General features: G+C 42.0%; 3 protein-coding genes across 9 annotated transcripts in view; 1 reads left to right on the top strand and 2 right to left on the bottom strand.

Moving 5' to 3' along the window:
• Positions 1–107: 107 nt before the first annotated feature.
• On the bottom strand, positions 108–1,920 carry Ufsp1 (UFM1 specific peptidase 1). Of its 3 annotated transcripts, none has more exons than XM_077420613.1 (5): positions 1,721–1,920; positions 1,452–1,541; positions 940–1,097; positions 688–858; positions 108–600 (listed from the first exon to the last, which is right to left on the bottom strand). In XM_077420613.1, the coding sequence occupies exons 2-5, from the start codon at positions 1,465–1,467 to the stop codon at positions 241–243; spliced, it is 705 nt and encodes a 234-aa protein (XP_077276739.1). In that variant the 5' UTR covers positions 1,468–1,541; positions 1,721–1,920; the 3' UTR covers positions 108–240. The 3 variants fall into 3 exon arrangements, with proteins under 3 accessions (XP_077276739.1, XP_077276741.1, XP_077276740.1); XM_077420615.1 differs by having other exon boundaries at positions 1,466–1,541; positions 1,721–1,919; XM_077420614.1 differs by lacking the exon at positions 1,452–1,541 and having other exon boundaries at positions 109–600; positions 1,721–1,919.
• Positions 1,921–1,960: 40 nt separating this feature from the next.
• Positions 1,961–5,423, top strand: LOC143905266 (uncharacterized). The gene is made up of 7 exons (XM_077420570.1): positions 1,961–2,271; positions 2,797–2,993; positions 3,071–3,366; positions 3,452–3,648; positions 3,729–3,789; positions 3,867–4,053; positions 4,138–5,423. The coding sequence occupies exons 2-7, from the start codon at positions 2,845–2,847 to the stop codon at positions 5,216–5,218; spliced, it is 1,971 nt and encodes a 656-aa protein (XP_077276696.1). The 5' UTR covers positions 1,961–2,271; positions 2,797–2,844; the 3' UTR covers positions 5,219–5,423.
• Positions 5,424–6,320: 897 nt separating this feature from the next.
• Positions 6,321–17,132, bottom strand: part of LOC143905269 (peroxisomal leader peptide-processing protease-like) — a 62,354-nt gene continuing 51,542 nt past the window's right edge. For 4 of the 5 annotated variants that reach the window (XM_077420574.1, XM_077420576.1, XM_077420578.1 and 1 more), the window contains exons 2-7: positions 12,486–13,179; positions 11,082–11,254; positions 10,887–11,002; positions 10,418–10,601; positions 9,100–9,384; positions 6,321–8,773 (exon numbers count right to left, since the gene is read on the bottom strand). In XM_077420574.1, coding sequence (XP_077276700.1) covers positions 8,685–8,773; positions 9,100–9,384; positions 10,418–10,601; positions 10,887–11,002; positions 11,082–11,254; positions 12,486–13,165 — 1,527 coding nt within the window. In that variant the 5' untranslated portion in view covers positions 13,166–13,179 and the 3' untranslated portion in view covers positions 6,321–8,684. Of the gene's footprint in view, positions 8,774–9,099; positions 9,385–10,417; positions 10,602–10,886; positions 11,003–11,081; positions 11,255–12,485; positions 13,180–15,162; positions 15,668–17,132 lie in introns of those variants that run through there. The other variant, XM_077420575.1, reaches the window with a different exon arrangement.

Genomic DNA, 17,132 nt, shown 5'->3' on the forward strand with positions numbered 1-17,132 from the left:
TTGACTGTCGCAAATAATTTAAGATTATGTATAATTATGTATACTTATCGTGCATGGATTCTACAAATTTTTATCATATATGAATAAATGGGAGAAGAAAGAACAGACAACGTCGGGTTCGTGTTCAACTTTTTAATATTTATGCCGATCAAATTTCGAATATATCAGCGTTATATAAAATTACACGATTTCCTGCGGACGTGGTTACATCGTTATTTCGTATAAATAATCTATTTAATCTTATTTATCGGCCAGTCCGCGATACTTGAGCTGCGGTAAACACAGATTGTAAAACGAGCTGTCGACGAAGTCATCCAAGTTTCGCCACTTCGCCCATCGATCTTCAATTAAATGTTCCGCATTTTTCGCTTTCCCGACGAAGTGTGGATCTACGATTAACAGGTATACACCTTTGTGTCCAACGTGTAATCCTACTACACATTTGCTGGAGCAGTCCCTGTCTCCACCCATCATAATCGGACTGCCAAATTGCTCTAAATGTCTTTTAATATTATCCACTTGATCGATCAATCCCTTTCCACTCGAGACGTGAATTATTTTGCTAAGAGCGTCGTAAAGTTGGTTTATAACAATGGACACCTACAAAATAGTACAAAATATTCGAAACATCTCAGATCTTCTTACTCAAAAAATCCAGTGTTAAGAGGATTAACAATAATAGCTTACTTCAAAACTTCCTATCCATTCTCTCGACCCAAAAAACGTTCTATCTTTATCCTCCACTGCGACAAGGGTCTCTTGTATTTCATTAATGCTTGGGACAGTTTTTTCTAAGTTCTCATTATTTATGATCCACGAACAGATGGTTTGCAGTGTCCTATATCCGCACCCCCAGCCCTAAATGTAAATCGTATTTATTTTGATGATTTATAAGACGCATGAAAATTTTAATTATAATTATCCTAATCAATTAATCACCCTGTCGTTAAAACCGTCGCAACTATAGTGCCAGTACTCGTAATCTCCTTGCACCAAAAATGTTTCGCCGTTATCTGGTAGGACTAAATTTACGTGAACGTTTTTCAATAAATTGCCAGAATAATTGACGGTCATCTTTTCCATGTCGTTAAAAAAGTCTAGACAAGTAAAATATTTAATTAAAAGTAGAAATATAGTTATACTTGATACAGTTATTGGCATGAACTTAATAATTGAGAATTTATAGATTATAGTTATAAATTTATAATTTCCAAACTATAAAACTTATATTATAAATTATTAATAATTGAAAATTATTTAACAGATATAATTTCATCTATATATAAATTAGAACTTTATAAATGCATATTTTATTTTTATACTTTATAATTTCAAAATTTATTAATGCTATATAAATAATACAATTAAAATAAATTTGTTTAAATTATAATTATTTATATAATTATAGGGTTATAAAATCCATATTCGAAACGATGGAATTTGTTATAAACCGTTTATTACAAACATCAGTTAATGATTTGCATTTCCTGCTGATAAACATCGCCTAACTTCAAGCACTGTCGCCCAAACGCCAACCTAACCTATTCAAACGTCAAAAACTTAGAAAATTCAACAAACGAAATTCTAAACTCGAATGAAGCAACCATTTTCTCGTTCGCTATCACGAAAACAAAAGCATGCTGAAACAGCCGAACGGGGCAGCCGTTAATTTATTAATTAATCAGCGACTCGATCAACGATGAGCGGATCGTGGCGTCACCTGTCAACTGTCAACACGTCGGAACGATGTTCCGCTTCGGCGTCGCGTGACTCTACCGTGGGATTTAATCGGAAATGCGGAGACGCGCGCGCGCGCGGAGGTTTCGCGCTCGAGCTCTCGATATCCGCGAGTGAATATTCCGCTCGTTTCGGAGATTAACGTCGAGATTAATTATAACGACGACGAGGACCGAGCGCTGAGCACCGATCGGTAGAATGGCCCTACTGGCATCAGTGGCATCTGGCATCTCGTAGCGCAACGCCGATTGCAGCATTGAAAGCGTGGAACGATAGAGGAAGGGAGACAGCAAGCTGAGCAAACATACGAAAGGAAGAGAGAGAGAGAGAGTCAAAGGTAGAGACGACGAGCGGGAGAGGGAGAAAGAGCGAGAGAGAAAGAGTGGAGCAGACGGGAAAGGCGGAAAAGGAGAATCGCGAGGTGACGCGAGGTACGCGAACGCGAGTCCGTCACGCACCGAATGTTTGCCTCGGCTGGATGGAACGAACGCGCCGTTTCCCAGGGAGAAAATGAGAGCGACGTCCTCGTGCTCGGTAAGTCGATTAACGGCGGCCGTCTCATCTAATTAGCCAAGTCGGTTACAGCCCGGGTTACGCGTTACGTCCCCGTCGTCGTCCGCCGTCGCGCCGAGCGACGATCAGTTTGACAGCTACACAATAGCCAGCTATTTATCGATTTCTTTCCCCCTGGTATCGACCGCGAGGCTCGTGCCCTCGCCCAGGAGAGGCCTCGCGAACCCCTCGATCGCGATCCCGTCGCTTCCCGCGCCCGTCGCGCGATCGAAATCACCGAGGATGCCAGTGAATTCGAGAACGTTTCTTTTAGGTTATGTTGGCCGCGCAACCCTGGCTTTGTTTTAGGCGCTCCCCCGCGATATTTTCTCTCCCTTTCTCGCGTCAGCTGCGGGTCGCTCGAGGTAACGCGACGTTTAGAAACCGCGTGTTTGTCCGAGATACGCGAGTCGTCGGCCGTTTCTGTCCGAACATCTTGTGGTCTTATCGGACGAGCTACCGTAATCGTCGTTGTTTTGACGTTTCCTTGTTCTCCCCCCACGTCAGTGAAACTATAGGAGGAGGATCCGAGCGCAACGCTTGAGAAAGCAGGAAATGTACGGCGCTGAGAGGGAGGAGGTGTCTGAAAGTTGGCTGCACACGTACGACCTGAGCAGTACTATGATCCCCAATGCGAGCACGGCGATGGACGACGAGGAGCATTTCTGCAAGCTCATTCTGTACAAGGAGATCAAGGACTCCAGGTAAGATCGCCGCGATCGCCGCGCGACCAGAACGATCCCGATCTACCGGATGATCCATCGTATTCTTTGTTCCACAGAGTGCGCATATGGGACGTCATCATCCTGGTGCCGAATCTTCTGTTTCTACTGTTCATCGCGATGCGGTTCAACAGAGCGAGGCTTAAGTTACGCGCAACGAGTAGTCCGATATTTTTAGCGTTTTACGGTCTGGTCATTTGTAACGTAGTTATATCAGTGGTGCGATGCGTCGTGTCGATGACGGTGAACGCGGCGGCGACGGTCGGCGGCAAGGCCGACAAGGTCCTATGGGTCACAGTGAGATTTTTTCTACTCTCCACCGAGATGAGCGTAGTTATATTTGGTCTAGCGTTTGGTGAGTGACGTTCGCGAGAGAAAGAAGGAGGGTGATACGTATTTTTTTGCTAACGCATCACGAATCTCGCTGTCTTGTCTTTCAGGTCATTTGGACAGCCGCTCCAGTATTCGTAGAGTATTACTCGCCACATCCCTCATAGCGCTGGCGTTCACGATCACCCAAGGAACACTGGAGCTGGTCCTGCCGGACGACACATTTCATATTCCCAGCCGTGACTTTTACGTATTCGGTCACGGCGGTATGATGTTTTGGTTTTGCAGCAGTCTCGTTTTCACAACGGTACGCTTGTTCACGGTATTGTTTCCTTACCAGAGAAGATCGATACATGATCACTGAGTACATCGATGTGTCGTTTTTAGATATATCTCTTCATATTAATACTGCCATGGACACGGTTGCGGGACCGCCTAGCACTTCCTAGTAAGTAGTCATTATCACACAGATTACGATGCTTCATCGCTGATTGCGATTTTTACGTGATACGCTTTCTGTTGCAGCACGGAAAAGCTTTTATGTTTACGCCGGTATGCTAGCGACGTTGGACCTAGTACAGTCGATTGGCGCAGGCTTTTTAAACTACACGCAAAATCCGGTAGGATTATGCATCGTAGACTTCACTGCAGCGGTGTATTTAACCCTTTTTACCCCTTTGGTTTACCATACATTCCTGTCGGAATTCTTCGGGTAAGTTATTGCTGCTTAGCAATATGCAACTCGAACAATCGTCCTGTCACGCGCGAATACATTTTGGAAATTGTTCTGTCTTAGGGTCTCTCAACCTTCGATAATGTTCTCTTACAAAGCGCAAGTGGACGACGCGATGGACGAAGACACTGTGTCGTTACCGCACCAACAGAGTTTTTCATCCTTGAAAACCGACAGCGATTACATCTATCAGGTCCATACTCCGTCTATTCACATACCGCTATATGATTCCCAGGCACTGAAATCCTCCAGACGGGGAGCTTCACTTTATTCCTTAACATCCGCTAAAGATCTCAAAAATAATGACTCAAGCACTTTCGGTTCACCAGTTAAGCCATATTGCTCGACATCCGGTATTGGAAGCTTTGGTAGAGATCCCAACGCACAAAAAGGCATCTCGGAGGTGGCTGATTGTCCCTTAAACGAGTCCGCTGCTATCCAAAAGAGTGTACCAGACCTAAGGCTCTCCAGTCCGACGCGAAAACCCGTTCCTGTTACGTACGGCAGTCCCGGTAGCATCTCAAATTTATTTCTCTCGACTGATACCGCCAGTAACTTCTTTTACAAGCCAAACACAATTGACGGCAAAATTAATCTATATTCTCAAACGAGGAAAAGTAGTTTAGAGAGTATATCGCATAAAACAACCGTAGATCACGCGGCCGTGATTGAGAATATTTCTCACCGACATGATGGTTCTTCGGAGATATCTCAAGCTCCAGCGTTAGAGAATACCTTACAGTCCATCCTGGAAAGCGGGACGCGCGAAATCGAAACGGAAGATCCCCAAGAATCTCTAAAGACAACTGACACTGACAATTTAGTCGAAGACGGTGCCGCTAGCGTGGATCCGAGCCATTTAACGACGCGTGTCGGCACCGAGATTTTTAAAACTTTATCGGACGATATGTCGCCTGATTTATCTGACCCCTCAAACGTCACGCAGCAATTACTTCCTAGAGTAACTTCCTTTACCAGCGCGTACAGGAAGAGCAAGAATGATTCGCAAGAAGGAGAGTCAGGTGGCTTAAGCGATTATTTATTATCCATAACATCCCCGAAATTTGTGAAACATAAAAAGAGCGACGCAAATCCCGATTCCTTCCCAGATTCAGATTTGTATACGCAAACTGAATCTTTGTAAATAGCTTATTTATATGTATATCGCAGACGGCTCACTGTATCTGTACATATCGTAGATAATCTTTTAGGTTTTACGTTGATTTTGTTACTTATTAATCCCTATATTATGCATTATAACGCGTATGGTGAGGTACCATTCGAGAGCTTCATCTAACTGTACATAGCATGTTTAGAAATGGTCGTGCAATTAAACATATTGTAGTCAATGCACTTGGTTTCATTTATTTACAACTAACTTCGGGCAATCTCTCCCTCGGCAACGACATCACTCTGCTGCCTTTTTTACGAATGGAATCTCTCGTAAATGTTTTCAAGTGATATTTTGTTATTGTTACGCGTGCAATGTACTACACTGTTTGCACCAATATGCTTCGATGTTGCAGTAGTAAGCGCGTAATTCGATGTTTAGTTATTTCGAAGTGCTTCTGGCTGGATTATCGCAGAATTTATCAGCATCTATGTATTTTTGCGATTCTCTGTACAAACGCTTTCGCATATTACGCAGGAATATAATGATCGTTACGTTAGCTTCACAATAACGTCGTTAAAGCTTCTGTTCTCTCCTGGCACTCATATGAAATAATGACGTCGGAGACGATAAATGCGAATTTTACTTCATATAGAAAAAAGATCACATGACTTCTCGCTTCCGACATCGTAATTCAATATGGTGAGGGAATCACTGAAGGAGGAAAGAGGAAGGAGGAGTCTCTTAATTAATTAATCGATTGACTGATTAGGGATCTGCCTTGATAAATGCAAAGCGGAAAATGTTCATTTTTTTCTTTTTACAGAATCACAGTGTTTATGACTCGACCCAGTTCGACACGAACGCTACGCCAATCAACCCGCTCTACGCGGCGTCTCTTCAAAGCCCAGATAGTATTACCGGTTACAGTATAGACAGTCAAGAAACGCCGAATCCACCGAATGGTTACCAACAATGAGCCGTATCGCTCATCGCTCATATCGATTCGGGGTGCGCTATAAAAATAACAGAACGAGCCCGAGTACGAGTTACTCGACGATCAAATTGCAATTTTGCTAAGAGCTTCGTGAGATCCTCTCTAAATGAGAAATTTGTTACTTTTTTCCGAAAAAAAAATCGTGTTATGCGAAAGAAGTTTGGGATTTGGAGTGTAGTACGATTGTTGTAAGTCAACGGAAGGATTCTAGTCGCCCTCAAGTATTTTTAGGGCCGCGTAATTTACGGATAAAAATACAGATGCTTTTTGGTCTCCATGTGATAGTTGGCGCTGATGCCCAAATTGTGATCACGAAACGCTGGAAGAAATCTCGCAAAACTCGGAATCTCCAGTTTAGCTTTAGTTTGCTTCATTTAGGGCGAATTCTCGGAAAGATGATTAGAGGTAGCATATTAAATTCACATTAGTTTTTTACTTAGATAGACTTTGAAATCTCAAGTGAATTTTTACTGTGCACGTGAAAATAGAATATTCTTTTCGGCAATTTTACGCATTTATCTCGAAGTAAGTACAAGACGTAGGTCATTCTAGGATTCGCATACTTCCTCCCGATCGCAGATTCATTTACCGTGATTCTCTTCATCCATTTTTTCCACACGTATTTTTTATCCAGACATAAAATCAGTAAAAATAGTAATTAAAGACAAATTCACTTCTGAATGCCTTAGACTAACGTAGTTAATACATGCGAGTTTTAGAATGCCCTATACGCACGGTGCGATCATCATCACGACGTATCATCCTCGTCGATAAATGCTATTGTTTTGTATCGAGAACTGCAAGTTGGTGTGCCGGCCGTGGATCCTAGTAAGACGGACAAAACACTTAGATTTAACTTCTGAAACTTGCTTATCGTTTCTCCGTCCAAAGTGGACGTCGTCGTATCGCTCGAAAGTCCTCGTTGCGCGGCGAAGCGGCGCGCGGACGACAAGCCGGACACTCGCTATTTTCTTACTTTTGCATCGAAAAATCATTAGATCAATTAAGGGACAATAGGAGTCATTAAAGTTAAACGTCGCGCGGAGATAATTTTTAGACTTAAGGAAAGAAAAAACTCTTCAAATGCTCCAATAATTACGAAGACTCCATCCATGATGTATATACATGATCTGTAATTCTAGTGTAAAGGATCGTACTATTTATATATCTTAAAATATATACACATATATATATATAATATATAATATATAATATATATTTATCAATATAATACGTATCTCCGTATCGTAATTAAATTCGTACAACTGGCAGGTTTTAGGATACTTGCTCCTGCGCTGCCCGCGTTTTTCACCTGGACGTTCGTCTCGCGCAGGGAAAGAGGAGGGAAAATAAAAGATAAAAAGGAATATGAAATTAGCGTCTGCTATCGTCATTCTCGAAGACGCGTTCATGAGGTTGTAACGTAGAGATTCCTCCGTTTTCCTACGTTAAAATTAGAGGAGAGAGGGAATCCAGGAAGGAGCAAAATTAATAGTGATGTACAACGTAACTTATTTTCTAGCGTAAATTCGTTCGAATTTGTATATACGGAACGGTGTGCGTGGAACGATGTTACACAATGAGTCTCTCTGTCAATTGCAATTGCTTTTTACCATCTCCGACTATCCCGTCACCCTGCACTCTCCACGAACGTTACCTGCGTCGTCTGACCGTGTGATTCTTTTGTAAGCGTCGTGTGCAGTGTATAAGGCAATATAATGTGACTGCGTCGTATAGCTATACCTAATTTTAAAAAAAGTAAAATAAACATGAATGACAATTCAATTTAACTTCCTGAAAATCTTATCCGGCCCCTCGATTTATCATGATGACTAATATATAAATTAGATAATGATTAAATATAATTAGCTAGTACTAAAGCAAATTAATTATATAATTAACTAATATAAATTATCCTCAACAGTGAATTGTAAATCTCCATTGTACGAGCTTTTGTTAAATGACAAAACGAGTGTAAAAATAAAATTCGCGTAAAAGTGTTTTACAAATAGCTTCATGATGTATGCAAATCTGAAAAGGAATGTTGTTGGAATTTCGTGTCTTCTTCTTTTTGATATAAACGCAGCTCTCGCAAGGTACACCAGCATCGAGCATCGTTCGAAGATTCTAGATGCGACGATGTGAATATTATTCATGCAAAAGTCTTCAACGTGTACCGAGGGATCGTTGACTCGTGTCGCTTTGCGCGCTGATCGCCGCATTTGACGTCACGAAAAACTTTCTCTTTGCATTAAACTCGGTCAATGGCGTACGTTATTCAACGAGATTCGACGCGAGATTATGCTCGAGCCTGAAATCGGCAGGTCCAGCGTGACTCAGAGACAAGCGTTCCGCAATACAAACAGTCCGATATGTTTATCCGCGATGTATGTACAGAATCGCAATACAAAAACCGCGGATTGCATAGCAAAGAGTCTTCCATTAATTGGTCAGACTTAGAGCTTGGATTATGCTGTAGAGGTTTATCTCGCGTCCTTCTTTTCACAGTTTAGCTGGCAGAAAAGGGTGGAAGTTCCAAATCTTGTGCACTACCGCGTCGTTGCACGTAAAATCTCGGAGCACATCGGGATCTGCAAGGAAAAGACAAAAGAGAAAGATAAATCAGCTTTTCATCAACTGTTTTCGTGCATTTTACCGTTCGTGTAGTTTCCGCGGTGGAACGTCCGTAAAAGTTAAAGGAAATAATTTCGCGGTCTTAATTGATCCTAAGTATAACACGAATAGTTTAATATTATTTGTGACAGATTGGGTTTTGCAGAAAAGATAAAAAAATCCGCTTGAACGCACAACTTTCGTAGCGTTCGCCTGTTTCTGCATCACGGAAGGCTTACAGTCCATTTCGTCCAAATTGTATAGTCGTTAGATCGTCAGGGTCAATTTAGATTTGTTTACTGACTATCAGTGCGCAAGTATTCCCGCAGGGGCCCGCTCAGCGTGGCGGCCGGCACCGCCAAGCTCATCCGCGGGTAGAGCACGGTGCCGTCCGAGGAGAGCACGTTGCACACAACCATTCCCAGCATGTCACCGGTCGCTCGACTGACGATCGGTCCGCCGCTGGTACCGCTCTGGGCACAACAGGTCGTCAGGAGTGCGCAGTTCATCGACTTGGAGACCACGCCACCGCTGACGGTCGGCCGAATGGACGAGGAGAACGGAAATCCCACGGAGACCACCGGTTCACCTACAAGCACACGAGATTTTGCACCTGTTAGATCAGATTAATTAAGTATTTGGAATGCTACAATTTAATGCGATTTAACTAGGTATTACTAAGGCGGGGGTGACAAACTCTAGTTATTATAAGAATGTGTTATTTTCACAATTGCTCTGTTTAATGGAAAAGTCATAAATAATTTTGATAATTTTATTGGTATAATTTGGGTTCAAATTTAATTTGAAATAGTCTAAAAATTTCATTTTATTATGATTTAAGATCTTAGATTCGCTCAGGTCTAATAAATCCCATCTCAGTAATCGTGCTAGATGTTTTCGCCTTACAATCAGTAACGCAGAGTTAACGCATAAATTATGATACACATGACGCCTGTATGATTCGTTTTAATTGACTTAATTATTTTTATACGCGCTTGTTTATCAATTAAAGTTTGGACGTTGTAATACTTTAAACGAAAAGTGTTTCGCTTAAATTAATAATTGAGAAATAATGGAACCCCGAAAAGATTGCCAATGAAATCATCAGCTTCTTTAAATGATTGCTTTAATTTATGACGAGACAATAATTTGGATATTAATTCCGTCTTCGCTCGCAAAGCGGGTGTTTTTGAAAATTCTGCGTCATTGCTCGCGTAACGTGCTCAATAAAGCTCTTATGGAACGTGTGATAATAGACTTTTATTGCGATCAAGTAAATGGAATGACTTATGGTTGGTTTCCAAGTTAGAAGAAGGAGGCCAAATATCAATTTCATCCCCAACGATCATCAATTGACCCAATTTTTCACAATTATACGCTATTTCTGTCCCGATGGAAGAAGGTCAATGTCCCTGGCGTTAAGGCGCCAGGAAACTGCTTAACACGCTGCTGGATATACCTACCGCTAATTTCCTTCTATTCTGAGAAAAGCCACGAGAATAAGCTACAATATACCTTTCGGTTCAAATGATAACAATTTAAAGCGGTTGGGATTATTAACGTGTCGCTTCCAACTGCTTTTCGATGAAATAAAAAAAAAATCGCCAACGCCAAGTACTTACCCTTTAAAATTGGAGCATCGGACAACCGTATAGATCTCACCGAGGGATCCATGTGTTGCGGGTTCACCCTCAATACAGCGACGTCATAGGGTTGATTCTCCGGTGTTCTGTACACCAGTCTTGCCCGGACACGTAAATTGGGCTTGTCCGGCCTCATTACGATCGATATCTCCCTTTCTGGCGCCTGTCAGAATTCATCTTGACTTACAATTTGTCATAATATATTGTCACGTATAAAAAGTTTATCGTTTCCGATAATATTCCGGCAATAGGTACATTGATAATCCGATAATATGTTGCCACACGCCGAGTTTATCGCACAGAATAAATTCAATATTTTTATGTTGCGTGCTAAAATGTACTTCGTATTTTCTATCTTTTTATCAATCTTCTATCTTTTGTGCAAATACTGTTATTATATCTCTCTGCATTATATTTCTTCAATAATATTTCTTAAAAAAAGTTTTACCTCCGCGACGACGTGTGAGCACGTGAGGAATGTACCAGTATTCTTATGCACGAGAACGCCTGTACCCCAATTAATTCCACATCTAACAAGCACGACGCCTTTATCTATAAACACCACTATAAAAAGAAATAATAAAAATATTTTGCATGTGTGGACGTAACAGATAATAACAGAAAATAACGTTCATTAACGAACCATCTGTATCTTCATAATACTCGCGATCTATGATCGGAGAACAAGGAGAATTCCTCTTCCGTAAAATGTTGAGCACACACGGCGCAAGATTGGCGGCGAAAGTGTAGTCCACCCATTCTCCGCGACACCAGCTCAACGGCGCGATCACCATTCCGCTGATAACTCTGCGTTTGCTAAAAAAAAAAATAACACTCATATTCAACAATTCAAAATATGATGAAATGACGAGCCACACGGAGTAAACATTATCGATAAGTAATTTTTATTAAACTCATCTTAAGAGAGAACTTAGGTTTTAAATCGATTAAAGAGAAAGAGGCAGTAAGAGCCGGCGCGGTAAATAGGGCGCAAGTTATATATATATTTCTTATTGTCAATACATAAAAAATTCGCGAACGTTTCGACCATTTTTGTGGTCATCTTCAGCGCAATAAATTAGAAACGTGTAAATTAGAAACTCTATTGTAACGCGGTCATTGGGCTATTGTATACTCGCACGTTGCACGTTCCTTTTTCCATGCGGTCATTCCGGTGTGTGTGCGCTACTCCATAGGCAAGCAACCTTGAGTCCCTCCCAAGTTAGGGAGGGACCAGGCCAGGAGGACCATGCTGATGCATTTGGTACTTCATTGGAAAAAGGAACGTGCAACGTGCGAGTATACAATAGCCCAATGACCGCGTTACAATAGAGTTTCTAATTTACACGTTTCTAATTTATTGCGCTGAAGATGACCACAAAAATGGTCGAAACGTTCGCGAATTTTTTATGTATTGACGATAAGAAATATATATAACTTGCGCCCTATTTACCGCGCCGGCTCTTACTGCCTCTTTCCCTTTAATCGATTTAATCACGAGAGCCTTATAATTTTTAATTTTAGGTTTTAAAATTATCGAAAATTCTGTACATTTTTTGTGACTACATTAATAAATAATAACTATTTTAAATTTGAATTAAAATAAGGTGGAAACAATTTCTTTAACCCGGGAACAGGTGTCTGATTTTTTTTTGCATAAATGGTCACCTGCGATTTTACATCCCAATTAAAAGTCATTGTTATTAATTATTGCATATTTTTAATTGTTCTTTAATTTATTAGTATTTGAGAACAGTATGTATACAGATTTACTTAACATTTTCTGAGAAAAGTAAAAATAAATAAAAAAAAAAAATTAAAAATCAAAGAAACACATTTTTTAAAATTAACGTAACGTGAGCTTCATCTTTTCGATATTAGGATGTAAATATGGATAGGATGCACCCCCAGGCACCTGTTCTCAGATTAAGGCTCTGCTCTATTACTCTGTCGAATAATTAGAAGATCGTTCAAAAGACTTTCGCGCCGAGCGAAGAGAATTTCCACATAAACGCAATGAATTCTAAGAGTCATTATAATTACCTACCCATTTGACGGGATGATATATACGGGGCCACCCTCGCCGCCGGGGAATGCGTACGCGTCCGTCATGATAACGCAGCCTCCGTCGCCGACGACATTACTGATAACACCGCGCGCGATCGAACCAATGAATACGGGATTGCCGAAGGGCGTCGACTCGATTTCCACGGACGATCCGCGGATAAGATTTCGCGGAGCTTGGTCCAGCAGACAAGACAGGGCTTGTTCGACCGACGTTTCCACGATTGGCTCGGGATCGTAGATGCGGATGAGCAAGAAAACCGACCGCAGCGATCGATCGAACTCGGATGATTTAGGAAAGTTCCACGTTTTGAAGAACTCGTCGAAGGTTTTCTTCAGCAGCGAACACCTCCAGGCAGCTACAATATCGCCGTGATGTTCCTTAATTGAGCTCGATCGGAGATCGTCGGTCCCTAGATCGCGATAGATCCGAAATTTCAATTCGCTTGTGAGTTCTCTCGGCACTGTCGTGAGTTCTCCCGGTACCATATTCATGACGAAGCTCGATATCGCGGGGGATTCGTCGATAATCGGGCCCAATGCGGCGCCGTGAGTCAATATCCAATCTGTTGAGATCGAAATGCCGGAGCATCCCTGCGGCGACGTCAATGGATCTTTGTCGATAGATGAGTGGAGTACAAGTGCGCTGCTTGGAGGGTCCATCCTTCCCAATAATGCTGTATGTACATAGAAAGAAGTCACAGCTTTTTAATTTATGGAAAAAAAAACAGACACACACACATCTAAAGAACGAAAATAGGACACATTAATTTACTTTTAACGTACTCTCTACACTGTTAAATTATACTTATTTGATTAAAAATTTCATTTTTAATCATTCTTATAGGTCGCCACTACTCTTATTCAATATGTCGTTAATTTAACTGAAACAATGGAGTTAAAATAATACTATTTTAAAATAATAAAATTTCACGGTAGTGACGCATGGTAGTCAAAAGTAACAAAATGTTATTTAACTCACTTGATTTAAAAATTTTATCCTTTAATTTAATATTTAACAGTGCGAGTGTAAGAGTATAATATAAGATGATATTTTCTAATCTTTTTTTAATGGTATATAATTAATGCAACATTCCCAAATATACATATTATAAGATGAGCACATATAAAATGTACACACATATGTACGTATCTACATTTAAATATAAAAATTTACAATTTTGTCTCTCTTTGCCTCGCAAATAAAATTTTGGTACAGATCTCATCGATTTTTAGAACTCATTATCCCGTTAAATAAACTTCGGATCTTTTTCTGTGTATACCCGATCAGGACACGGCTGTCGCACCTGTTACAGCCTATAAGTAACAGCGCGTTTTGCAATACAGAGATATCGAGCGATCAAACATCGGGGATACTCTCGCAGGGAGCACAGCTGCCACATTCGTCGCGCAATTCAACGGTGAAAGGGTTAATTGTCGCGAGCGCGGCACCGTGAAATCGCGGTGCTATAGCTCGATAAAAAGGGCCGACGATGGAGGGAGGAAAAAGGATAGAAAAAAAAAGGAAAAGAACACGGCTGTACCGTCGCGCAATCGTGAGTCACCATCGTGCGCGGTGAACCAAAAAGAACGAGATCAGGAGTGGAGGAGAGGAGCGGCGGAGTCAGGAATGACTTTGTACATCTGCGTCGTTCGCGAGCTAGGAAATCCCTTTGCAAATACCGTATGATTACGGCCGCATACCTAAACGATAACGCAAACGGCTGCGGGGAAAAAGCCGGCTCTCTAGATTCTTAGTCTTGAGACTTAGTCGTCCCGAGGTGGAATTTTTAAAATATGTACCGCTTATCGAAGAAAATCGCCTACGTAATTAGCTACTGTGATATTTTCTTTATTATCCAGTTGTTTTATTATTATTCTCGCATTAATTTAATTTATCACATTACTTTAATCACCAAAATATTTTCTGTCTCTCATCTGGCACAATATTGCGTTAAGTAATAATTCATTGATACTTAAATGATACTTTTATAAGCTTAAATAAAATCGTATGTTGATCACGGGAGACCCTGTCAGGAATATTTTTGTCTGGGCCGCATTTAAAGAGAAATATGTCTCTCACAATGTCAAGAATCGCGCGGCGCGTGATCCGTCGCATTTTTGCACGGTCGTCCGCAAGCAAAGTGGGGCACGGTGCAGGAAAGTCTTCTTCTTCGAGGATAATAAAAAAAGCGTTGAAAATAATCGTGACTCAGCAGCTGGCGACGAGGCATGAGCACGATAAAAAAAAAAGAAAGACCACAGCGCGCGAAAAAACCACGTTCGCCACGAGGCGAAGGCGCGAGAGCGCGTAAGATACGTCACACTTTTGTAGTAAGCGTGTGACGTATTAGAAGGTCCGGTATTCTCGGAACCGGAGGAAACTGGTTTGACGGCACGTGTCACGAAAACGAGAAAAAGATCTACGAGCGATGGGGGAGAGGGGGGACGAGAGGGAGAAGGGCGCCCAAAAATAAACGCGAGCAGACAGAACCGACAGATGTCTGAGGAGCCTATGACGAGATGATGACATATATAGCATGCGCGGGATAGAGTCGGCGCTAAGGAGAGGCACGACAATTATAGACGTCTAGATGAAGATGAAAGGATTCTGCGAAAAAAGAAATCACGCGCGTGAACTGCGCCATTCTCAGGCTAACCTGCGTTTCTTCTTCTTTTTTTTTCTAGCTTCGATCCAAGTAGTAATAGCGGACCCAAGGGGCTGCTCAGGTAACGCCACGAGCGAAAATTTCAAGGTAAAACGTGGCCAAAATCGCAAAACAAACTTGAAATAATCTTTATTACACCTATAAAATTCTAACACCGTATCGTAAATGTAATTGTTCAGTTCTTTCGATTGTTTCTTTTTTCCCATGAGAGCACAGTGTTTTGATCTTTCGCGCGGCAAATCGAATAAAAAATCGCGCAGAAGTATTTAAACGTTAACCGAATTCCTCCCCGACCGCTATATGGAATTCCCGGTCTTCTCTTCGAATCCGCTTCTCTCCCGATCGATTTTTGTGTTCTCTTCTTCTTGCTTCCTCCCTCTCCCGACAATGATGGCCGTGCGACCGCTTGCCAGCTTGCCGGCCGATCTTCAATGAAGATTGCCGACTATCCCGTGTTTCTTCCTCTTCTTCTGCCGCTCGTGTATTATTCCGATATCTGTAGTATCAAATTAGCAGTTCCAATTAGGAAAGCGAAAACAAGATTTGATTTATGAAACGGCCGCGACGACGTTCCTCGATAATTCTCACCAAGTTAGCCGTTAAGTGTTATCCGCAACCTGAACGAGTTGAACAAAAATGACGATAGCGAACTGGATAGCCTAATGGACGCGTCAGTCGATCGCTTCGTTTTGCCCCTCTTCGTTTCTCTTCGAAGGTCTCGAAAAAGACCACGCGCCAGTCTCACCACTTATACGGATACGCGATTCATTTATAATACGGAGAAACGTTAGATAAACGCCTAATTAACGTTCGCGTACTAATTTCCCTACGATTCTCCGTCCGCATAAAATATCGCTGCAATTAAGTCTATGCAAACATTGGCTGCGTTCAACAGAATGCAACAGTTTGGAACCGTTTTACGATTCTCTGCTGAACGATTCTAAGCGCACTCAAAATCTCAACACGTTCACTCTGGTTCATTCAGCGGTTGCCATGGTTTTCGCCAGCGAACTAAAAGCGAACATGTATGTATGTATGTATGTGCTCGTCATCTGCACCCACCGCGATTTTCCCTCCCGTTGCCATTATGCCGAGTGATCCTTTTATACATATATTTAAGCGCGCAAGGAGCAAAAAGCGACCGCGCGCGGGCACGTCCTCGCCGCGCCTGTCCGATAACTGACCGGTTCTACTGCGAGCACGGCGAGATGCCGGCCGCGCGGCCGCCGCCGCTATCTAATTTTCTGCTCGTGATTTAGATCGAATATAACGATGGTTTTCCGTACCATTTAAGTCGCGCGCTGGCCTCGCCCCGCTCGCGGCGCACGTTCAATTACTGGAACATCGCGGAGATAATCGGATTTCGCGAACGCCGCCCGTGGAAAATTGTATATACGATCCGGCGTGCGAGCCCAGGCCTCGCTCGCATCGTCCGCTCCTCCAGCCGTTCGCAATTTATGCGATAATTAATAAGTACTCGGCCGCGCGCGGATCGGCCGCCGGATGGCCGCCGGCGGCGGTGGTCATTCGAGTTCGATTTTTCTTCCGCGGGAGTCTTAGAAACCCTCGTGTTCTTTTAAAGCGCTCTTACACTTCTGCTTGCGCTTCTCTCGTGTGATAATTAAAGAGATACCACGCGCGATCGAAATCTTATCAGCATATATCCGATCGAACGAATCTCTTGATTAGGTGATTAGACAATAGTGACAATACGATATTCAGAACTATTTATCTATCTATTTATCGTCCGTTTACTTTGTAGACAATTTAGTTTAATAAATATACAGAAGTTAATGCGATTTTCTGGGAAGCTCTTTTGAAATTCACACATAAATCGGCATTTAATACAGCACCGTCGGCACACACACACACACACAAAAGATGTATCTCATCTCTGCCATAAAGGAACATGTCTATATAAGCATATACGACGTGCCAAGGTCGTTGCTGGTTCGACCCAA

This window comes from Temnothorax americanus, unplaced genomic scaffold, assembly GCF_048541705.1.
Source record: "Temnothorax americanus isolate GAGA-0224 unplaced genomic scaffold, ASM4854170v1 Scaffold6, whole genome shotgun sequence".
NCBI classification, from domain to species: domain Eukaryota; kingdom Metazoa; phylum Arthropoda; class Insecta; order Hymenoptera; family Formicidae; genus Temnothorax; species Temnothorax americanus.

Bases quoted from the DNA above. Each gene is read 5' to 3' on its own strand.
- Ufsp1 (XM_077420613.1), bottom strand. The intron at 859-939 runs GTGATTAATTGA...ATTTACATTTAG, and splicing joins GCGACGGTTTTAACGACAGG to GGCTGGGGGTGCGGATATAG. The intron at 601-687 runs GTAAGCTATTAT...ACTATTTTGTAG, and splicing joins AATGGATAGGAAGTTTTGAA to GTGTCCATTGTTATAAACCA.
- LOC143905266 (XM_077420570.1), top strand. From the start codon at position 2,845: ATGTACGGCGCTGAGAGGGAGGAGGTGTCTGAAAGTTGGCTGCACACG. The intron at 3,367-3,451 runs GTGAGTGACGTT...CTTGTCTTTCAG, and splicing joins TATATTTGGTCTAGCGTTTG to GTCATTTGGACAGCCGCTCC. The intron at 3,790-3,866 runs GTAAGTAGTCAT...TTTCTGTTGCAG, and splicing joins GGACCGCCTAGCACTTCCTA to CACGGAAAAGCTTTTATGTT.